This window comes from Canis lupus, chromosome X, assembly GCF_048164855.1.
Source record: "Canis lupus baileyi chromosome X, mCanLup2.hap1, whole genome shotgun sequence".
NCBI classification, from domain to species: domain Eukaryota; kingdom Metazoa; phylum Chordata; class Mammalia; order Carnivora; family Canidae; genus Canis; species Canis lupus.
This window is the reverse complement of record NC_132876.1, coordinates 17,194,702-17,217,763: the sequence shown is the minus strand read 5'-3', so window position 1 is coordinate 17,217,763 and position 23,062 is coordinate 17,194,702. Positions and strand designations below refer to the sequence as shown.

Genomic DNA, 23,062 nt, shown 5'->3' with positions numbered 1-23,062 from the left:
AATGAAATGATTACATATTAGTTGTTTAGAATAATCCCACACAGGAGGCATCTGGCTGGTTTAGTCAGTCAGCAGAGTGTGCGACTCTTGATCTCTGGGTTGTGAGTTCGAGCCCCATGTTGGGTGTGGAATAATTTCATATGGTGACTATTCAATAAATGTTAGCCATTATTATTACTACTGCTGCTACTGTAGATTCTTATAGCTATTTTTCCAGATTAAAGGGGTTCTTTATCCCTTTAATCTCATAAAACATCAATTGCTTCTCCCCTTTGGTTATTTTAATTGCTCTTCTCTGGACCATTTCTAGATTTACTAATATCTCTTTTGGTGTTTCATTACTATATCTGCACAAAGTATACTGGGTTACTCGTCTGAGGTTAATATGATTATTTACTTCAAGTAGCCTTGACACTGAAAATGACACCAAAAGTGTTATTTGCTTTTTTAGCACACTGAGCTGGTATATTCAGGAAATAAATGTGAAACTCGAGGGCTATACTGGGCCCTAACTGATATTTGGGTTTTTTGTTGTTGTTGTTTGTCTTTGTAGAGAGAGTGAGAGTGCACAAGCACACACACACAGGGAGGGGGCACAGGGAGAGGGAGAGAGAATCCCAAGCAGACTCTGGGTTGAGTGAGGAGCCCAACATAGGGCTCAGTCTCATGACCCTAAGATCATAACCTGAGCCAAAATCAAGTGTGGGACATTTAACTGACTGAGCCACCCAGGCACTCCCCTCAGCTGATATTTGTGACCCATTCTTTCTCCCACTTCTTATTTTTTTAAAGTGGCTCCACACCCAGCATGAAGCCCAAGGCAGGGCCTAAACCCATGACCCTGAGATCAAGACCTGAGCTGAGATCAAGAGTCCAACGCGTAACCAACTGAGCCACCCAGGTGCTCCCTCCCACTTCTTGAATATAGACATTCTCTATACCACTGCCCTAAAACTGAGTCTCTTTCTACCCTCTATTCTTTGGAGAACCCATGAACTCCCGTATCTTCAATCTTGTGCACACAGCTCACACATCTTTCACTGGTCCTGACTTCACTCATGAATTACAGACCCTCCACTTGGATATCCCACCACTCCCTTAAATCCAGTCTGCCCAGAGCCGAGCTGTACCCCCTGGTTACCATTTTAATGCTCTTAGTAGCCCCACGTTTTTCAGTTATGCAGCTTCAAAACTTTGGAGCAGTCTTCCTTTAAAAAAAAAAAAAGTTTGTTTATTTATTTATTTATTTATTTATTTATTTATTTATTTATTTATGAGAGACACAGAAAGAGGCAGAGACACAGGCAGAGGGAGGAGAAGCAGGCTCCATGCAGGAGCCCAATGCCGGGCTTGGAACTCCAGCACCACATCCTGAGCCAGAGGCAGACCCTCAACCGCTGAGCCACCCAGGCATCCCGTGGAACAGTCTTCCAATTGGTCTTCCTCAAGCATTCTACTCACCCAATCAGTTGCCATGATGGGTCAATCCTACCTCTGCATCAGCTCCTGCACCCATCCTCCCTTGTCACTTTTCCATTTCTACTGCATCTGGTAAGTTAAGGTCTCCTGTCTTTTTAGCAAGACCACTTTTCTAAACCATCCTTTTTTTTTCATTTTCTGACTTCTTAACTGGCCTCCCCTCCTGTCCATCTCTCTGCATTTCATTCATCCCCCCCCCCCTTTTTCTTAAAAGATTTTATTTATTCATGAGAGACACAGAGAGAGGCAGAGACACAGGCAGAGGGAGACGCAGGCTCCTTGTGTGGGGAGCCTAATGCAGGACTCTATCCCAGGACCCCAGGATCATGCCCTGAGCCAAAGGCAGAAGCTCAACCACTGAGACATCCAGGTGCCCTTCATTCCCTTTTCTGTTGCCAAATTAACATTGGGGAAATTTTGACCAGGGAAATTAATGAGTTAAAAATGTGTGCCACATAAAGGCCTCCCACTGTTTGGACTCAGCTTCACTTTCAGACCTTTCTCTAAATACAGGAATTAATCAATTTTAATCAATTCCATGTTTATTGAGCACATCCAGTGAGCCAAGGACTGTGCTAACCACTGAGCTAAACTTATCTACACTTTTCAGTGATCACATATTTATTGAGCACTGACTGTATACCCAGGACTATAAAGTCCTCTTTCAATTTAATCCTTGAACTGAGTCAATGTCCCTAAGAGAATTTAGTGTCATCTGCAAACATGGAGATTTCCATGGTCCTCAGTGAAATTTGAGAGACATTCACTGATGCTCAGGTATGTTTTAGGGAATACCTATTTTGGTTAGACCTTATGCTAGATGCTGTCAATAAAGAAATAACAAATTCCTGGTTCCTGCTCAGGATACCAATGACTTGTGGAATAACAAGCCTGCAAATCAAGCCTGATAATACTTCAGGAAGGCTAAGAGAGAGAGTTGCCCCGGGGGGTTGTGGGAGTGCATACATGGGGCCCCAAAGTCAGCCTGAGGGCCTCCTGGAAAACAGAGTGACCTTTATACTGAGTTTTGTCAGAGGAGAAGAGGTTAAGTGAGGAAAGGGTTGAAGCACATTCAAGCAGAGGGAGCACACAGAAGGGCACGTACAGATATGAAATGACATGAAGCATTCAGGAAACTGCAGAGTTCAGAACAGATTAAACAAAATACATTTAGGGGAGAAGGGTCACCTAGGAGGTGAAGAAGCGATCAGGAGGTTGGGGCTTGTGGAGCATCATGTGCCAGGCTAAGGAGCCAGAACTGAAGACAATGTGGTCACTGGATGGTTTGGAGCAGGGCTGCACTGTCTATAATCATATTTGTGCTTCAGATAGATCCCTCTAGTAGAAGTATGGAAAGACGATTGGTGGAGACCAAGGTAGAAGTCAGCAAACCTTTCCTGTAAAGGACCAGACGGTAAATAGTTTAGGCTATTTGCAGACTCTACAGTCTCTTTGCAACTACTAAACTCTGCCTTATAGTGCAAAAGTCGCCACAGACCATAGGTAAACAAATAGGCACATCCGTGTCCAATAAACCTTTACTAATGGAGGCAGAAATGTGAGTTTCACATCATTTTCATGTGTCACAAAATCTTCTGATTTTTTTCAGCCATTAAAAAAATGTATAAAGCATGCCTACCAAAACAGGTGGCAGACTGGATTCCATTGGGTGTACATTGCGAATCTCTGGACTAGCAGATGAGAGTGTAGAGAGTGTAGCCAACCCTTTTGAGAAGCTCATCTCTGAGGGGGAGAGAAAACTAATGTGGTAGTGGAGGAAGGTGTAGACAAAGGCCTGTTTCTCATAAGGAAGTGGTTTTGGAGAACAGGAAGAGATAGTGGGCCAGTTTTGTAATAAATAAGTCATGGAGATGAAAGGTACAGCATAGGGAATATAGTCAGTGGTATTGTAATAGCGTTGCATGGTGACAGAGGGCAGCTACACTGTCCTACACTCAGCAATGAGCATCGCATAATGTAGAGATTTGTGAAATCACTATGTGGTACACCTAAAACTGATAATGTAACACTGTGTGTCAACTAGCCTTTGATAAAAAGAAAGCTAGTGGATAAAGGAGCCATTAGAAGATGGTGGAAGGAGATGATGATTGGAGTCGATCCTGGAAGAGGCAGGAAGGAGGTGATGGAATGTAGAGTACAGGTTGCAGTGTATGTTTCATAAGGGAGGAGGAAACACCTCTTTCACTGAGACTCGAGGGGAGGAAGAAAGGATGGACACTAACAGGACACTTAAAGAGATGGCAAGGTAAGGAAGGTAAGGACTGTTTTCTAGAGGATCTTTATTTTCACTGTGAAAGAGGAGACAAGGCTCAAATTTCAGGTGACTTATCAGTATGGCATCGAATCAGCCAGGATGAAGGCAGGGCTGGGGTTGTGATGGTGGGTGGGGGAGCTATAACCTGGGTGCCCACATCCTTCCTCCAGGAAGTCGTTAGGTGACAAGGAATGGAGAGTGTTAGAGCTTAAAATGAAGGCTGGAGGAGTGATGAGCTTGGAACAACAATGAAGTGAGCTGAGTGGCAATCCCTTCAGGACACATGATACAGGGCATGAGTTGCCAGTATATATGTGTGCATGTATAGGACAATGGGGTGGTGAGGAAATAAATTGCACTGGCTGAAACAGCTTCAGAGCACATGATGTTCTAAGTGAGACTCAAGTACCAGTTAAAGGAGGAGGCAGAAGGAACATCAGTGCAGCAACAGGGTAGGGTTGAGAGAGGGGTACATTCTCAGTGGAGCCAAAACTCATGGGGATTGGCTCACTTGATAGAGTTACTGTTACTCAAGATTCCTCCTGGAACTGTGATATAAAGACATGACTGGGCGAGGGAGCACACTAGGTTGCTGGGGCCTGTAAATAGGTAGAGTCTGGCACTTGAAGATATTTGCTTATTGTGGTCAAGCAAGCAATTTCTGACTTTGGGGTTGTTGGTTTTTTTTTTTTTTTTTTCAAGTTCCTAACACTAAGAGACTGAGAAATGATTTTGTGCTGAGGCAAAACAGCCTCAGATTAGGTGGTTAGGCCTGAAGAAACAGGTAAATTAATTTTCTAGGTCTTCTGGGGTAACCAAGATAGGTCTGGGGAGGGGCCAGCGGGAGACTGGGAGATCCTCACCTGGGTTCCTTATAGGCCAGCCCTGTATGCACAGGGCAGTGTAGTTAGGCTGGACCCAGAGTCTAGGGGACAGGCAGCCATGACATTTCTTGGAAAGGTACAGACAGACCCAGATACTATCCAGAGAAAATGGGCTCACAGTCCCTGGGATAGTTCCCGATGCGACAGGGACAGAATTTGGAGTTGAACACCAGTTCTGGGTTTTTTTTTTTTTTTAAAAAAAAAAGAAAAAAAAAGCTCACTATCCTCACAGAACTTAAAGATCTGGTTAGTGGGAGTGAATCCAGAATGGAGTAGCTTGGAGTTGCCTGGATGTTATTTGTCTTAGCAAGGGGGTTATATGGCCACAAGATGAAAACGTTGGAGAGTCAGGACTTCCAGGCAGAATGATAGGAATTGGACTGATAGCACCACTGGTGATATGCAAAATTTGAGAAAGAATTCATGTTTGTAAGGGGGGAAATGAGCTTATTTTAAAGCACTTGTAGTTGTTGAGCTTAGTAGGTCCCACAGCAAGATGTGATTAGTATCCCACTAGTGGGTAGAGGACCGAAGGTAGAGTGACAGGTCAGGGTTTGGGATTTGTAGTGCATTTGTAGTGTAGAGGTATAAATGAAAGTCCTGAGAAAGCAAAAAGCCCACACAGACTACATTGTTAGTAGTCTAACATTGTTAAATATGGAGACAACAGGAAGCCACTGTTCTTGAAGAGGCAAGAACTGTGGATCTTCTGGTGTGCCATGTAGAGAGGCTGAGAGTAGAGAAAATGCTCTTGGAGGAAGAGAGATGAGAAACGGTGTCAAAGGTGACTTCCCAGCCAAGGAAATCTGCGTTAAAACAGCAGGAAAAGGGAGCGGGGGGGGGGGGGGGGGTAGAAAAGCACCACACCTCAAAAGGTTTCTTTTTTGGGAATGGAGAAGAGTGTTTGGAGCTCGGGTAAATTTGAGCACACGGATTGAATCTTCTCTGCGAGATGGACGAGTGCCTCTGTACAGGTTTCTGATGTGAGAGAGGATTCGCACCTGAGCATACAGACACATCCATATTCCTTGCCTTTGAGTCAGTTCTTTTATGAACTACTACAGTGGTGTTTTTTTCCCCAGTGAGAACAGAACAAGGGGAATCCGATTTATTTTTTTTAATATTTTGTTTATTTATTCATGGCAGACACACACACACACAGAGGCAGAGACACAGGCAGAGGGAGAAGCAGGCTCCATGCAGGGAGCCTGACGTGGGACTATCCCGGGACTCCAGGATCACGCCCTGGGCCGAAGGCAGGCACTAAACCGCTGAGCCACCGGGGCTGCCCGAGAATCCGATTTAAATGACAGAGATGGAGTTTTAGGCATCTCCCAAGGGGACAACTTCTTATCCAGTTAAGAGACACTGGGGGACAATATTGAGATGGTTTATGAAAGCTTGATTCCCCTGAGAGCTCTAAGAATAGGACCAAAGTAGACCTAGCTTGATCCGCCTCTTCTTGATTACCCCGAGATGAGGTTTCTTTTCCAGAAGGCCATGGGCTAGATTCGACAGCCTTTCGTTCCCTGGCAGCACCTGAGCGTCCGTGTCCGGGACTAAGGGGGAGCTGGTGCGGTGGAGGCCGGAAGGGCAAAGGAATGGGGCTGAGCGAGCCGGGTTGGGGGTGGTGGGGGAAATGTGTGACGCGTCCCCTTTAAGAGCAGCGCGGCGGCGGCGGCGGCGGCGGCGGCAGCGGCGGCGGCGACGCGCGCTCCGACGGCTACCCTGGGGCCCCGCCCCTTTCCCGTGAGCCCTCGGGGAGTGGTCCGACCGCGGGCGGCTGCGGGTGAGAAGCGGGGCGGGGGGCGGGGGGAGTCATGGCTCGGCGCGGCTGGCAGCGGGCGCCCCTCAGCCGCGGTGGCGGTGGCGGTGGCGGCGGCCCCGGGGCCCGCCGGCTCATGCGGCCGCTCTGGTTGCTCCTCGCAGTGGGCGTCTTTGGCTGGGCCGGGGCTTCGGACGGCGCTAGCGGCGCGGCAAGAGCCATGGACGAGGAGATAGTGTCCGAGAAGCAAGCGGAGGAGAGCCACCGGCAGGACAGCGCCAACCTGCTCATCTTCATCCTGCTCCTCACCCTCACCATTCTCACCATCTGGCTCTTCAAGCACCGCCGGGCCCGCTTCCTGCACGAAACCGGCCTGGCTATGATTTATGGCAAGTGCCTCAACCCATGTCCGCCCTCTGGCGCTCCCCCTTTCTTTGCCCGCCGGCTGCTTCGCCTCCTCTCTTGGTCCGGCTCGGCCTGTGTTCGACTCCCCTTCTGATTCCTTTCATTTTTGCCTCGCCCACCCCCACCCCCGTTTTCTGCCTTGTCCCCCTTTTTTCTGCTATGTCCTCCTTTCTCTGCCTCACCCCATTTCCTCCTCAGCCTCGCCCCCCGTTTTCTTTGCTTTCGAACACCCTTTCCTTTGCTTGTCCACACCTTTTTTTCCTCCGACCCCACCCCCTTTTTCTTCCACGCATCCCCCCCACCCCACCCCACCCCGCCTCTGCCTACCAAGCTCAAGACCCGAGATTGAGGATGGGAAGGGAGTGGGTGCGGTGTCTCGAATTGGGCTGGGGACTGGGGGAGGGGAAGACAACACAGCGATCTATTTCTCTGGGGTGTCAGTTTGTTTAAGGTCCATTGAAACTGCAGTAATATCGCTACTGCTCAGGATCTGGTGTTCTTTAGGAGGCAGAGTCCGCCTTTTCCCATCACCCAGCTCTTGCTACGCCCTGTCCTTTTGAGGTTGAGAATGAAAACCATACTGCCATGTAGCCCAAGTGAAACTCGAATGCAAAAAAAAAAAAAAAAAAAAAAAAGCTACAAGAAAGGCTTAGGGTGTTCTTAATGACGTCCTGATTTATTGTACTATGCTCAGCATATCTGATTAGGATACGTATGGTCTACCCTCCTAATCCAGGCATACCGAGGTGAGGACAGGAAAGAGTTAAAAGATCTCCCAGCAGTGTGTTGTACGATGATCAGGACAGTTCAGCCAAATAGTGATTAGGAACACCACGCATATGCAGTATGGGTGACTTGCTGGTGGCATAACGTTATTGATGTGATCGTTGAGTAAATGGCTTCATTTCTTGCATTTTAGAGTGCTTTCTTTTTGAGGTTTCTTATGTATTTTTATATTTTGGTCATAAGGCGAGAAGGGCAAATCAAACCATGGACTCAGGCATTTTGGCCTGCTGGGAGGCCTCATGAGAGGTAAAGATGCGTATTGCTGTCTTAACGTGACTGTGAGGGTATAGATGGCTGAAGAGATGAGGGTGCACAAACAATCCTTTCCGTGCAGTCTCTGAATGAAGATTATCTTCATATGGAATGGGCTTAAAACTGATGAGCTTGTTGAGCTTTACTTCTCAGACTTGCAAATAGGTAGAAGCAGTTTGGGCACACAAAAAAAGATATTTCTCCAGGACCTCCCTCCCCAGCCCGTTCCAGTAAATACAGACTTCTGGAATATGCATATGTTCATCTCAAGGGTGGCAAAACAAGGTAGTTGTGTGCATCAGGAAAATGCATGAACTCAAGGTTATGTTTCATCTGTAAGGTAATACGATTCTAAGCTTGTGTACAAATATCTCTGTTTCTTAGGATTCTTAGTTTTTAAACATGTTAGGTGGTTTTCATATTTCATATTTTTGGCATTTTACTTGCAGCACCCTTTAAGTTACACCTCTATATTATTTCTCTGTAAAACAATGTATGATTTATATTTACTATCTTCAAACATTTGCTAGTCAGCCAACTATCTATTAAGCACAGAAAATACAAAAAAAAAAGATCCCCACTTTCAAAGAACTTAGCTTTCCTGGGTAGACAGGTCATATAAAGAAAACAATGGTGTCTTAAATTCAATTAAATGTCAAATCAGTATTATGATGTTAAAATAAGGAGCCCATCACAGAAGCCTCTTTCCTTCATATGGAGAGAGTATGATGTTTGGTTAAAGGTGCAGGGCTTTAGGCCAGAGGTCTGCAAATTTTTTCTGTAAAGGGCCAGAGAGTAAATACTCTTGGCTTTGTGGGTCACAATAGGTCTCTATATTCTCTCTTGCATTTTATTCTTTTTGTTTTTTCCTTTTACAAGCCTAAAACACTTAAAAAATGTTCTTAGCTCTTGGGCTATACAGAAACAAACCATCGCTGTGGTTTGCCAACCCCTGCTTTAGAGTCCGACCTGGATTCCTGTCCTATTGTGCCAGTAGTTCTGTGTAGTCTTAGGCAAGTCTCTTACCCTTTTACAGTGTCATCTATAAATTGGGGAAAATGATAGAAGGATTTTGTGAGGAAGAAATGTTTTTAGCTTAGTACCTGACCCCTAAGTAAGTGTTCAATAAACAATAGCTGTAATACTATTATTATTGCTTTTATAACCACATTTTCTCAGGTAAGGCTCAAAACAGTTCTTTTAATTGCTTAGTCTGATAAGAGGCAAATATAGTATTTATTTTTAATATCAAATAAGGACTTAGAAGTGCCCTGAAAATATTTGCTCCTCAGTAGTTGATATCATTAACTTCCTCTAATTCTTGAGTTAAATACAAACGTGGGATTATTGACTGCATTTCCTGATGTTTTTGAGTCAGTAAAAGGTAATGGAGTACCTTAGTGTTAGTGTTTTGTGAAGGAAAAACAAGGGTATTTCTTTTTCTTTTTTTTTTTTTTTTTTAACAAGGGTATTTCTTGTGGACTATAAAGGGGAAGAGTTATCTGGGAGTCAGATCTGGGCTTGATTTGCCACGACTTGGCATTCTTTAGCCTGTTTCATTTTCTCAATATGGCAATGGGGGCTATGAATTCCCAAGTCTAGTTTGTGAATAGATGGGATTGGATCAAAGTATTTTAAGTGCCATGGAAATCGATATTTTCTAATACTAATTACTGTCTGCCATTTACCTTTTATTTGAGTCTTATACCATCATAGCTGTTATGCTTAATATATTATAAGATCTTTATTTTTCAGCTTGACTTCTGGATGAAAAGGCTCCGTATTTTGGGAATATCCAGCCCTCCAAGATTCAGTTCACTGATGATTTTATGCCTGTGATGTTGGTTTAGCTACCTAACTCCTGGAAAAATGCTATTTAAAATAAGCCTCTCCTTTATCTTTTTGAGAATCAAGAGTAAAAAAATAAAAGATTAAATTGTGGTCAGTTTCTAGATTGTAATATAGCCTAATTGCTCCAGTTACAAACACAATGTGAAAGCACCGTAGTGTTCTGTTCTTTGGGCTGGCTTGCTTAAGAAGCTTAAAAGTGAGTAAAAATTGTCAGGGCAGTTAATTAAGTCTGAAAAGTGATCACTCACTGTAGTGTGCTTACAGATGGTATAGAAAGCGAGGGACTGGGAAGAAATATTTTGCCTGAAACTTACAGCAACTAGAGTCCTACACTTAACTGACATGATTCATCAGTAAATATTAAGTGTCTTTGATGTATGAGATATGATGGGAAATACAGATATGAGTCATCATCCCAAACCACAAAGCACTTACAATCTTGTGCCTTAATAGGTAATGTTTATTGACCATTCTAATATATTCATTTAAACCTCTTAACAACACTGTAAGATGGATACTATTATTTTTCCCATTTTGTAGACAAGGAAATTGGGGCAGAGAGAAGTTAAATGACCTTCCTGAAGTCCCATAATTTGTAAGTATTGAGCCAGGATTCAGACCCAGTCAGTCTGGCTCAGAAATCCCATTCTCTTAGCCCCTAACTTTATTGCCTTATATTGAAGAGGTAAAACTTAATTATAAAGATAAACTGGTTAGTGTTATCATCACTACACATAAGGAAACTGAGGTTCAAGGAGAGGTTATCCATCCTAAAGTCACAGACTAGAACTTGATGGAGCTGGAATTCATACATCCATCTGACTTTCAAAGTTGTGCTTTTTCTCCTACATCATACTATACTAAATTTTGTAAGATCATATATGTAGAGAGATAATACTTATGTTGTAGGGGTTTTGGAGGTGGATTGTGAGGGAAGGCTGTGAGGGAGTAGAAGCCTTAACCACTGGAGCAGTTCATTGTGACATGAGAGTAAGGAGATGATTAGAAAATTAGAGAGGCTTATGCCTCCTGGGGTCGGTTAAGCATCTGCTTCTTGATTTCAGCTCAGGTCTAGATCTCAGAGTCGTGAGTTCAAGCCCCACATTGAGCTCCACACCAACATGGAGCCTACTACTTAAAGAAGAAGGAGAAGGAGAAGGAAAAGATTAGAGAGGCTTTGGAAATAGAAAAACCAGACTTCAATGCTGGTTTTATCACCTAATGCCAAATACTGTTGGCCAAGACAGTTATCCCCATTTTAGAGATAAGGAAACAATGACTGAGAGATTTATAGTAATATCTACTGCATAAGATTATGAGGAGCAGATAATATATGCAGAAAGAATTAGGATGGGGACTGATTGGAAAGAATCCCCTTGGAAAAGAGGTTGATCTTTCCCCAGAATGGGGGCTAAAGACAAATGAGCTAATGTTGACACAGGGAGGCTTGGAATTGAGGCAGCTTACATCAGATGGCCTGCGGCTTCTCTGAAAAGTAGGCAGTGAGATTGAGGATTTGAGAAGGAAGATAAAGGCTGGAGGAACTGCTGTAGAGAATGTGCTAGGAGACAAAAAGTTGAATGAACACATGTAAAACTAACCAGAGGATGGCAAAGACCTTGCTTTTTTTTTTTTTTTTTTAGCTGTCTTGCTGGATCCCAGGATCCATTATTTCAGCATTGAGTTGGAGTGCTGTAGAACTGGTAGATACCATTCCTTACACAATAAGACTGTGTTAGGACATGGAAAGAATTTGTGCTGCTGTTATTATTACTTACAGTAGCTTAGCTATGATTTTTGCACATAAATATAAGGGGGGCAACTTTTACTGAGCCTCTTAATTAGGAGATCTTATGGGATAGCAGAGAAAAGAGCTCTTTATTTATCATATAAGCAGGAGGACTATGGATCTATAGCCTTTTCTCACCCAGGTAATGTTTATCAAACTCAGCTGATACCCAACCATAACTTTTTTATTTTATTAAGAGATTAGATATTTTCATAATATATTTTTCATTTTTAAAATTTTTAAATAAATGAATACATTTTGACTCATTTCTTCCACCTCCCACTCCCCACCTCTGGCAATCACCAGTCTGTATCTATGAACTTGGTCTTTTGTTTTGTTTTAGATTCCACATATGAGAGGGATCATATGGTATCTGTCTTTCTCTGTATGACTTGTTTTCACTTGGCATAATGCCTTCAGGGTCTAGCCATATTGTTGCAAATGACAAGATTTCATTCTTTTTTATGGCTGGATAATATTCCATCATGCATATACAGCACATTTCCTTTATCTTTTTTGTCCATCGATGGACACTTAGGTTGTTTCCATGTCTTGGCTATGGTAGATGATTTTGCAATGAACATGCAGGTACATAGATCTTTTTGAGTTAGTGTTTTTGTTTACTTCAGATAAATACCCAAAAGTGGAATTGCTAGATCATATGGTAGTTCTGTTTTTAAATTTTTTAAAGATTTTATTTATTTATTCATGAGAAACACAGAGAGAGAGGCAGAGACATTAGGCAGAGGGATAAGTAGGCTCCCTGCAGGGAGCCTGATATGGAACTGGATCCCAGGATCCTGGGATCACAACCTTAGAGGCAGGCAGATGCTCAACCACTGAGCCACCCAGGCATCCCTAGTTTTAATTTTTTAATTAACCTCTGTACTGTTTTCCACAGTGGCTGCACCAGTTTTCATTCCCACCAACAGTGCACGAGGGTTCCCTGTTCTCCACAGCCTTGCCAGCACTTGTTACTTCTTGTCTTTTTGATCTTGCCATTCTGAAAGGTGTAAGGTGATTTCATCATGGTTTTAATTTGTACTTCCCTGATGCTTAATGATGTTGAGCATCTTTTCATATACCTGGTGGCCATCTCTATGTCTTCTTTGGAAAAATATCCAGATCTTCTGGCCATTTTTTAATCAGATTTTTTTTCCTATTGACTTATGTGAGTTCTTTATGTGTTTTGCATGTTAGCCCCTTATCAGATAGATGATTTGCAAATATTTTCTCTTCCATTTATTTTCAACCTGGAACTTTGTTAAAAACTTTTTTAAAGAGTTTATTTATTCATTAATGAAAGACATAAAGAGAGAGAGGCAGAGACACAGGCAGAGGGAGAAGCAGGCTCCATGCAGGAAGCCTGATGTGGGACTCGATCCTGGGACTCCAGGATCACGCCCTGGGCCAAAGGCAGAGACTAAACCACTGAGCCATGCTGATGTCCCTGTTAAAAACTTTTTTAAAAGTTGAGGTCATCCTACTGTTTAGCAGTTATTGATTGCCACTCACTTTAAAAATCGTGTGACTGCAAGTTGCCTCAAAGAATCCCCCATCTCTGTGCCTTCCCCACTTCCCAGCTCCTTTCCCCTCCTTGCATTTTATCATTTCTCACTCTGGACTGGCTTCTGCTCCCTCTGCTCCACTGGAACTGCCCTTACCAACGTCACCCATGAGCTCCTCGTTCCCAAACCTGACGGACACTTCTTAACACCTGTCATCCTTGACCACAGAATTGGCTAGTTTTCATCACTTCTTCCTCTTCTCTTCCTACTCCTGCTACTTGTCCTCCTTTGATTCCTTCATCAGCTCCTCCTCCCCACCAGCTCCTTTATGTTGGCTATTAAATGTTGGGGTAAAACTCTGGGCATATATCCATAGTCCTCTTCGCATTTTATTTGCTCTGCAGGTTACCTCAGAGGTACCTGACTTCAGCTATCTCCACTTGAGACCCCACCACACTTCCTTGAGGTTCAGATCCCATACACTCAACTGTGCCTGTGTCACAAGTACTTCACACTCAACAGGTCCGAAACAGAACTGTAAGATTTCCACCATGAACCTGTTCCCTTTCTCCCCAAATGGCCCTGCTACATATCTGGCTGCTTAGGCCAGCTTACCCACCCAATTGCCAAGTCACCTTGGCTTCCCTTAGTCTTTCTCCCCATCTCCCTTCCTCCTGGTATACTCAGTCACTGAGTTCTTCTAAAAACTAATACCTTCCAAAAATCTCTCCATGCCTTTCTCTGCTCTCTGGGATGAGGCCCAAAGCCCTCAGTGCCTGAAAGACTGCAGTGGCCTTCTGTCTGGACTCTTCGAACCTTTGTGGTCTAGAGCAACTTGTCTTTCTAAAATAGAAATCTTATGTCAAGCCCCTGTTTATTTATAACCCTTCCATGGCTTCCTTTTGCTTTTGAGATAAAGTCTAACTTCCCTTCCCCAACTCGCAAGGTCTTTTATGACAGTGCTCCTGCCAATCTTGCACACCTCAACTCCATCACTTTGTAACCCAGCCATCCCAAATTACGTGCAATTCCCTGAATGGGCTGTGTTCTCTCACTCTTCTATGACTGGATGTGTACTACTGTACCTCCTACCTGGAAAACCATTTCTTTTACTTTGTTTCCTTGCTTATGTGACACCTCTGGAAAGACTTCCCTGTTGTCCCACTTCCTTCTGGCTTGGTTAGGCACCAGGTACCTCTTTTCCATTTTTATAACACCTTGTCTCCATATATATCATACTGTCACTGTTTTTTCAGTCTGTTTTCACTAACTAGACTGAGAGCTACATGAAGGAGGGACCTTGTTTTCATCTCAGAACCCTGGGGGCCTATTCAGCATGGTACTCTAGCCACATGCATTAAAGGAGTGGCTGACGAGTTAGTGTGAAAGGAAACAGGGAGGTAAAGTGTAGCTGATAGTGGCATGCTGTACCTCTTGGAGTAAAGGAAAGTTCCAGAAGTTTGAGTTCAATTTGCAGTTGAGATAGATCCATACCATGGAATATTATTTAGCTACGAAAAGGAATGAAGTTCTAATACATGCTACAACATGGATAAACCTTAAAAACATGATGCTGAATGAAAAACGCCAGACATGAAAATTCACATATTGGATTCTGTTTCTTTTTTTTAGATTTTTAATTTATTTATTCATAAGAAATACAGAGAAAGAGACAGAGACATACACAGAGAATCAAATTCCCTGCAGGGAGCCTGATGCGAGACTTGATCCCAGGACCCTGGGATCAACACCCTGAGCCAAAGGCAGATGCTCAACCACTGAGCCACCCAGGCATCCCTAGGATTCTGTTTCTATGAAATGTCCAGAGTTGGCAAATCTATATAGAAAGTAAGGATAGTAGTGGTTTCCAGGGGCTGGGAGTTGGGGGGTAAGGTGGAAAATGACTGCTAATAGGTATGGGGTTTCTTTTTGGAGCAATGAAAATGTTTTGGAATTAGATTGTGATGATCAATATACGACTTTGTGAATATAGTAAAAGCCACTGAACTGTATGGTTTAAAAGGGTAAATTTTATGATATGTGAGTTACATCTCAATAAAGCCATTATTAAACAGATCAATGTAGGTTTTAGTACCTAGAACATTGTGTACATTTGAATATCAATATGATGATCCAAGTACAATTCTTGGGACACCCGGGTGGCTAAGCATTTGGGTGTCTGCCTTTGGCTCAGAGCGCGATCCTGGAGTTCCCAGATCAAGTCCCACATCAGGCTCCCTGCGTGGAGCCTGCTTCTCCTTCTGCCTGTGTCTCTGTGCCTCTCTCTCTCTCTCTCTCTCTCTCTCTCTCTCATGAACAAATAAATAAAATCTTTAAAAAAATCCAAGTACAATTCTTGCAATATATTGATGTCATAGTGCTGGATGGAGGACTTCTATTCCATGTTTTGATTTTGAAACACATGTTTTTAAATAAAAATCTGACCTTTTAGTGATAGAAGAACTCAGTTGATCTACAAATATTATTGATGCTCCAATTTGTTAAATGTGTATTATTTGGCCAGCCAGGTGCTGGAGGAATAACTTGAGAAGTGTTGTGTGTTTAAGTTTTATGAACTGATGGATGGAGGTGGAGGTGGTAAACACATTTCTAACATGATTACACTGTCATGTTGGGATACCTTATTTTATGTACAGATAATTTGAAGTTATTTTTTATTTTGTTACATTCCTAATCACTTACTTATATCTTGATCTAGAAATGCAGTGATGCTGCATTTGCTGTACCCTAGGGAATGTTTTCCCCTCTTGTCCCACTGGATTATATGAATATTAAACTCTTAGATTTGCAAATATAGTAATACTTTTAAATGTAACTGCATTCAGTCTAGAAATTTGTTCTGAACCACAGAGGACTATGCTAAGAGTTCTTCTGTTATCAGTCCAAAGGGATGTGTGTGGTACAGAAGTAGCCTTTGTCCAAAAGAAGAGCTTATATGGTTCTTTTATTATTTCCAGGTCTTTTGGTGGGCCTTGTGCTTCGATATGGCATTCACGTTCCGAGTGATGTAAATAATGTGACCCTGAGCTGTGAAGTACAGTCAAGCCCAACTACCTTATTGGTAAATGTTAGTGGAAAATTTTATGAATATACGCTTAAAGGAGAGATTAGTTCACACGAACTCAATAACGTTCAAGATAATGAAATGCTTAGAAAGGTAAGTTCTTTGTTAAAGGGAACATTTGGATTTTTTTTTAAGTGTATAACTAGCAGCAAAGCAATTCAGGAGAAGAATTAATAATTAATTTTAATGATGTTTAAAATCATTCTTTTAAAATGGAGAAAAATCTCAATTAACAAGTGTAATATAATGCTAAGGAAATGAATGGACATCTGTCCATTTCATTTTCTGATTGAGGCTAAGTACTCTAATCCTTTTTGTTTCATTCAGTGATATTTATGATTGTAATAAATGGTGATCAGTATTGACTTAAGCAGAATTTATAAGCATTTCTTTCAATTTGCAGATGGTCCTTAGAGTTTTATGGTCCTTCAGCACATTGAGTTTATTTGATAATACCTAAAATATTCCATTAATATTTCTTAGGATATTATTATTTTTTTCTTGTTTTGACTGCATTGTGTCTGGAGGAGAATTCAGTCTTTCTTGATTCATAATCTGGCACAACGTCAGGGGCTTCATTCTGAGTATCAGTCACTGTACCATGCTGTGTATCGAGCTCCATGTGGGAGGCTATACTGCAGTTTTCTTGGCACTCAGACATTCCTGGCACTGCTTTCTGCTGTCCCCTGCCATAGTCCCCCCGCCGAAGCTTCTCGGGGCCTCTTTGCTCGTGTCTCTTCTCTTCCGCCCACCCATGGCTATGTGCCTCCACTTCTGTCTTCTGCATGGGCAGGACTTGGCTTTCATAGATACTTGGTTGTGGTTCAGACCATCTTTAATGCTTTTTACAATTTCATCCGAGCTTACTTGACTTTGCAAGAGTTCTTTCTACCTGTGGAAAATTCCAGTTCCTTAAAAGTCCTAGTAAACGAAAATTTTAGCATGGATATGTGTGTAGCTGCTTTGTGTTCATGTCAGATCCTGTTGCAACCTCATGAACAGAAAAGGGCACCTATGTTATTATAGGGACTAGAATGAAAACAAATAGGCTGTCAGGACTAGAAATCTTAGTCATACCATAATATGCTGCCATATACCTTTAGAAGCATGACCTATACAAGAAGTCAGTTTCTTCTTGCCAGCAATCATGCCATAGCTCCAAATTTTGTTACCAGCTTAGGGTCTCTTTTATTTAAAGCAAAGATATGTTCATGCTTTTTCCTATTTTTAAGATTTTTAATGTCATAGTATTTTATCACCCTTTCCACAGATATGACTTAACTGATTGCTCCAATACTGTCTCCTTGTCATTTGGTTGAGAAATATAACAACAGCTATCCTGTATGAAATACTTTTCAGTGACCACAATAATGTACTTGCCTTTTCCCCAGTTTAACAATCTTTTTTATTTTTGATAATTTGATAATACGAACTCTTCTAAGGGATTTCATCTAAAAGAACTCTTTATTTTAACAGGTTACCTTTGATCCGGAAGTATTTTTCAACATATTACTTCCTCCTATCATATTTTATGCAGGATATAGTCTGAAAAGAGTAAGTGCTTGTGTATTTCATATACTTTGAACAACTTGAAACTCCATGGACTTTGTCATTGTCTGACACTTCAGAAACAGGCAGTTTTTTTTTCCAGCTTTCCCTCCTTTCTCCTCTCCTCGCTGAAATTTATGCCTGTACAAAAAATTCTCTTACTTATTTCCTTTAATAAATAATACATTTAATATTAGCAAAGCACTCTAGAATAGAAAGCCTTTTCTTTTTCAAATAATCGGTAAGTATTCTAACACACTGTAACTTTTTTCTTTTCTTTCTTTCTTTTTTTTTTGTTAGAGACATTTCTTTCGAAACCTTGGGTCTATCCTAGCATATGCTTTTCTTGGAACAGCAATTTCTTGTTTTGTAATTGGGTAAGTACTTGAAGGTGAAAACACTTTTTATCCTTCTAATTATGCTTTTTAAAAACAATGCATATTTAATTTATGCAGTACTGTATTCCTGAGTGTGTTTGCAGACCTTTTTCAGTAAAATGCATTCACTTAGATAATAAGTTGTGTGACTTTTCCTTAAAGGTCAAGGTATTACCATACTTAAATGACATGAGTTAAATTTGAGATTAGTCACAGAATACTACAGCAGACACATCTTTTTCTTCCTACTATATTCTAACTTCTTTAACAGTTGCTGTTTTTTCTAAAGTAGAAATGTGTCTATTGACCAGGTCAATAATGTACGGCTGTGTTACACTGATGAAAGTAACCGGACAGCTTGCAGGAGATTTTTACTTTACAGACTGTCTGCTATTTGGTGCCATTGTATCAGCAACTGACCCAGGTATGTGCATGTGAGAGTGGAACTTCAGGACTTAACGTACCATGTTTTGCTAGCAAAAGCACACATGTGTAATCCTTCCTTTAGGTGTAGATTCATAAATTCCCACAATATGATACTTCCATTTGTAGAGGAAAAAACAAAATTCATGGATCCTTTCGGCTTAAACACACTGATTTTATTTTATTTTATTTTATTTTATTTCATTTCATTTTATTTTATTTATTATATTTGCTCATTACTGGCCCTCAGTTTGATGCTGTTGAGATGAGGGCTTTACAGCCTTTTCTTCAGAAATTCAGGTTGGTGTCTATCTTTAGTAACTGGGGATTTGGAGAATATGAACTAGATTAGTTAAAATGGGTAATAATGGTACACACTTATTTCATGCTTCGGGAAAGCCAGTTCCCTAAATATCCTCTGTTCGTATTCAGCTATCCGCATGTGAGAGCAGGAAAAACAGTTTTTAAATGATTGTTAGAAGACAGTTCTGCTACTGTTTGTGGGATTTGGTGTCACTGGTAGGCCTTACTATGCATTAGTTGTTTTTATATAAAATCGCCTTTATGGTTATGAAATAGGGTTTTTTATTTTTTTTTGAAATAGGGTTTTTTAAAGGATTTATTTATTTACTTATTTTAGAGGGAGAGAGTGTGTGCGAGCAAGCAGTGGGAGGGGTATAGGAGAGAATCTCAAGCAGACTCCGTGCTGAGTGCAGAGCTCCATGCAGGGCTCGAGCTCACAACCCTGAGACCCTGACCTGAGCCAAAACCAAGAGTCGGACGCTTACTTGACTGAGCCCCGCCAGGCACCCCTGATGTAGTTCTGATATGAGCACAGCTGGAGAATGAATGTCATTCTATATAGTTAGGCTGTAGTTTTCCTACTGTGATTTTTTTTTTTTTTAATTTTTTTTTTATTTATTTATGATAGTCACAGAGAGAGAGAGAGAGGCGCAGAGACACAGGCAGAGGGAGAAGCAGGCTCCATGCACCGGGAGCCCGACATGGGATTCGATCCCGGGTCTCCAGGATCGCGCCCTGGGCCAAAGGCAGGCGCCAAACCGCTGCGCCACCCAGGGATCCCCCTACTGTGATATTGATGAGTCTCACAGCTATGCTTATGGTAGGAACTTAGAGAGGATGCAGGCTGAAGACCTAGCGATGGGACTGGAGACTGGAGTTTTTGAACTAAGGATGCAAGGTTTTTTTCACTGGACTTTAGGACCTTGGCAAAGGTTTGTTCTACCTTTTGGCCTTGTAAGTTAATCATCCTCTTTAATTGTCATTCAGCACAATAAAAGGTAGGATCCTAACGTTATCTCTGAATTCCTGTTTTAACTCTGATAACATAGGGCATTATATATAGGAAGTAGGAAAATTTGTTCTCTATATGAGATGATTTTATAAAGCTCAGAGGGCATTTTAGAGAGGTGTTTGCATAGTTTAGCATTTTAAAAACAAAATCAAATTGTTCCCTTCAAGACCACCAAGGCTGCCCCCTTTACTGTTTAGAGTTGCTCCCATTATCTGTATGAAGATAAGATGGTTTTTGCAAGGAGCCAGTGGTCTCCGTTTTCTGTGTCCTTTTGCTTAGAAGCAAGGTCCTCGACTTTTCAATGTCTTTGAGAAATCTTGTCAGTTGGATTGGCTACATTACTTCAAACTTCTGGCTTTGTGTTGGTAGAAGAATTGCCTGAATGGCTCAAGATAAACTGTTTTACTCATATTAAGTTGGACAGTTACATTTCTTCTGAGTTATATAGACATTTATTTGCTCCTATAATCATTTGTTATTCTGCAATTGTTTATTTGTTAAAAGAGTGAGCCATAGGTTCTCTTTGCAAAATTCTTCAGTACTACTTCTGTCCTCCTTTTCTCCTCTTGGTAAGTTTTTGTATCAGTATTTTCCAGATGAAATGCTTTGCAGTAAAAACTACATCTTTTAAAATGCAAGTTTCCTGTTTTGTTGGTTGGCATTTGAAGGGGCTCTCCCATTCCTGGTTATAATAATCTCTCATGTCTGCTTGGATTTATTTAGTGGTGAGCTATATATGACTCAGCAATTAAGGTTATAATGCAACTTCAATCTCATCTGATTTTCTAAGAATTTCTCATAGAATTGTTGCCTAGAAGAAGGGTTGTTTTGTTTTGTTTTTAATCTTCTCAGGCTGTAATAGCCTAATTGTTGGCTTCTCATTAAGTTAAATATAGCAGCTGTAATTCTGATCATAAATTTTATCTCAACCAAAAACCAAACTTGTGCTTTGATTTCCTACTGTCTTTGCTAAACTAAACCAGTGTGCTTGAAATTTGCAAGTCAAATAGAAATGAGTTGTAAAGCTCCAAGGAGAAGATGAAGTTTGCAGCAAAAAATGCTTTTAGTAATACCCTTCTTCATCAAAGATTAATAATCACCTGGTCTGTAAGAAATTCTGCATATATTCCTTATGGAGAAGAAATGTACAAGACAAGATTGTTAGCATCTTGCATGAAACATGTAGGTCAGCTGAGTCCTCCAGGGTTAATTTCAGCTGTTTATAAGATAAAGGAAATATTGCGGGTACACAATCAGGGAAAACAGAAGTATGGACAAGGAACATACTGAATCTTTAATATGGTAAAAGAATGTTTATTGGGATCAGATCCTAAGAGGAAAAGATGCATTTCTTAGTAACCGTCATAATCATCTATGAAGGAGACTATGTTATTTTTGTAATGTCTAAATACTCCTCTGACTCTTTCTACTTGCTAGTGACTGTACTTGCCATATTCCACGAGCTTCAAGTAGATGTTGAACTCTATGCACTTCTCTTTGGGGAGAGTGTCCTCAACGATGCTGTTGCCATAGTGCTGTCTTCGTAAGTGTTTGTTTTCTTGTTATCTTCTATATTTTGAATGTTAGGGTACTAGGAACCAAAAGTCACTTATTGAATGAAGTGCATTACAAATGCAGATGTTTGAAAGACTGAGGTATTTTTTTTTCCTCTTAAAGAAATATCTACTTACAGACAACATGGAAAATGTGAGGAAGAAAAAAATGGTATATCCTTCTCACACCTAAAGACAATTACTATAAAAATTTGAGGGTACTGCCTTTTATTTTTATTTTCTATACATGCTGTTTTTACACAGTTGTGATTGTGGTGTGTATATACTTTTTTATTCTGTTTTAACATTACAACATGAACATTTTCTTTTTAAATTAAATTATATTTTTGGAACAGATAATGTATTTACATGGTTCAAGAATCAAAAATGTATAGAGGTAACCTAGAAAAGCCACATTCTTATTCCTGTTCTCATCCACCTGTCCCTCCAGCCCCTTATATGTAACCATTTTGATTAGTTTCTTGTGTATCCTTGTACTTCTTTATCCAAATACAGGCACACATATGAATAAATATACTTATTTGCCTCTTACTTCTTATTTTAAAAGTAGCATGCTAAACATATTCTATGCCTAGCTTTCTCTCACATAACTATATGCTGGAAATCTTATCATATGGAAGCAGAGAATTTTCTCATTCTTTGTTTGCAGCTACAGGGTATCCTATGTGATTTACTATGAACTTATAGTTGGTTTAATCAGTCTCATATTGCTAGAAGCATAAAAGAGTTTTCAGTCCTCTGCTATCCCGAACAATGGTGCAGTGATTAGCCTTGAACTCACCTGTTTTATACATGCATAAATATATTAGTAGGATAATTTTCCAGTAGTAAGATTACTATGTTAAAGGGTAAATACATTTGTAATTCTGTTAGACATTGCTACATTACCTGTCAAAGAGATTATGCCATTTTGCACATTAACCACTGAATTATGGGAGTGCCTGTTTCCTCATAGCTTCCCCAACAGAATATTTGTCAGACTTGTATTTTTGCCCGTTTGATGATTGAGCAATATCTCATTGTAGTTTAATCTGTATTTCTCATATTTAACATAAGCACTGCAGAAATGTCTGTTAATTTTTAGAAGTTTTAAATAATATATACTTTGAAAACACAATTATTAAAATGAGCAATACTTTAATCTACCTATAGAAGTTACTATACATGTTATTAGAAGGTGTTTGCAGGTGAAAGAATGAGTCTGAACCTCTGAGGAACTCAATCCTGCCAACCCACTCCTGCTAAGCAAATATCTAGCCCCGTAGACAGTTGCCTTTACTTCATACCATCTAGTAGGTGAAGGCCAGCAATGCTGCTCAATATCCTTCAGTATACAGGGCAGCACCCACCACCCAACACATAATTATCTGGCCCCAAATACCAATAGTGCCAGGACTGAGACATCCTGATGTTTTAATCAAAGTCACTAGAATGTTCTTCATATTGCAATTGGTATCACCTACACTTTTATATAGCACCTCTTTGTCATTATTTATGACAACAAAATTAATACATGTTTGTAACAAAAACATCAAAGTGTTTGACTTAGTAGAAAATTTCTGAAATTTCAGTCCTCAGATAACCACTGTTAAGGTTTTCATCTAGGCTTTTCCTTTAGGATATTAACATAGATCTAAATATATTAATAATTTTTATTTTATTTTTAATTTTATTTAAATTTAGAGTGTATTATTAGTTTCAGAAGTAGAGTTGAGTGATTCATCAGTTGCATATAACACCCAGTGC

General features: G+C 40.8%; 1 protein-coding gene across 2 annotated transcripts in view; it reads left to right on the top strand.

Annotated features, from left to right (window-relative positions):
* Window positions 1-6,446: 6,446 nt before the first annotated feature.
* SLC9A6 (solute carrier family 9 member A6) overlaps window positions 6,447-23,062 on the top strand; it is a 56,894-nt gene continuing 40,278 nt past the window's right edge. For both annotated transcript variants that reach the window (XM_072816531.1, XM_072816532.1), the window contains exons 1-6: window positions 6,447-6,792; window positions 15,973-16,172; window positions 17,556-17,633; window positions 17,928-18,004; window positions 18,316-18,428; window positions 21,180-21,285. In XM_072816531.1, coding sequence (XP_072672632.1) covers window positions 6,459-6,792; window positions 15,973-16,172; window positions 17,556-17,633; window positions 17,928-18,004; window positions 18,316-18,428; window positions 21,180-21,285 — 908 coding nt within the window. In that variant the 5' untranslated portion in view covers window positions 6,447-6,458. The remainder of the gene's footprint in view (window positions 6,793-15,972; window positions 16,173-17,555; window positions 17,634-17,927; window positions 18,005-18,315; window positions 18,429-21,179; window positions 21,286-23,062) is intronic.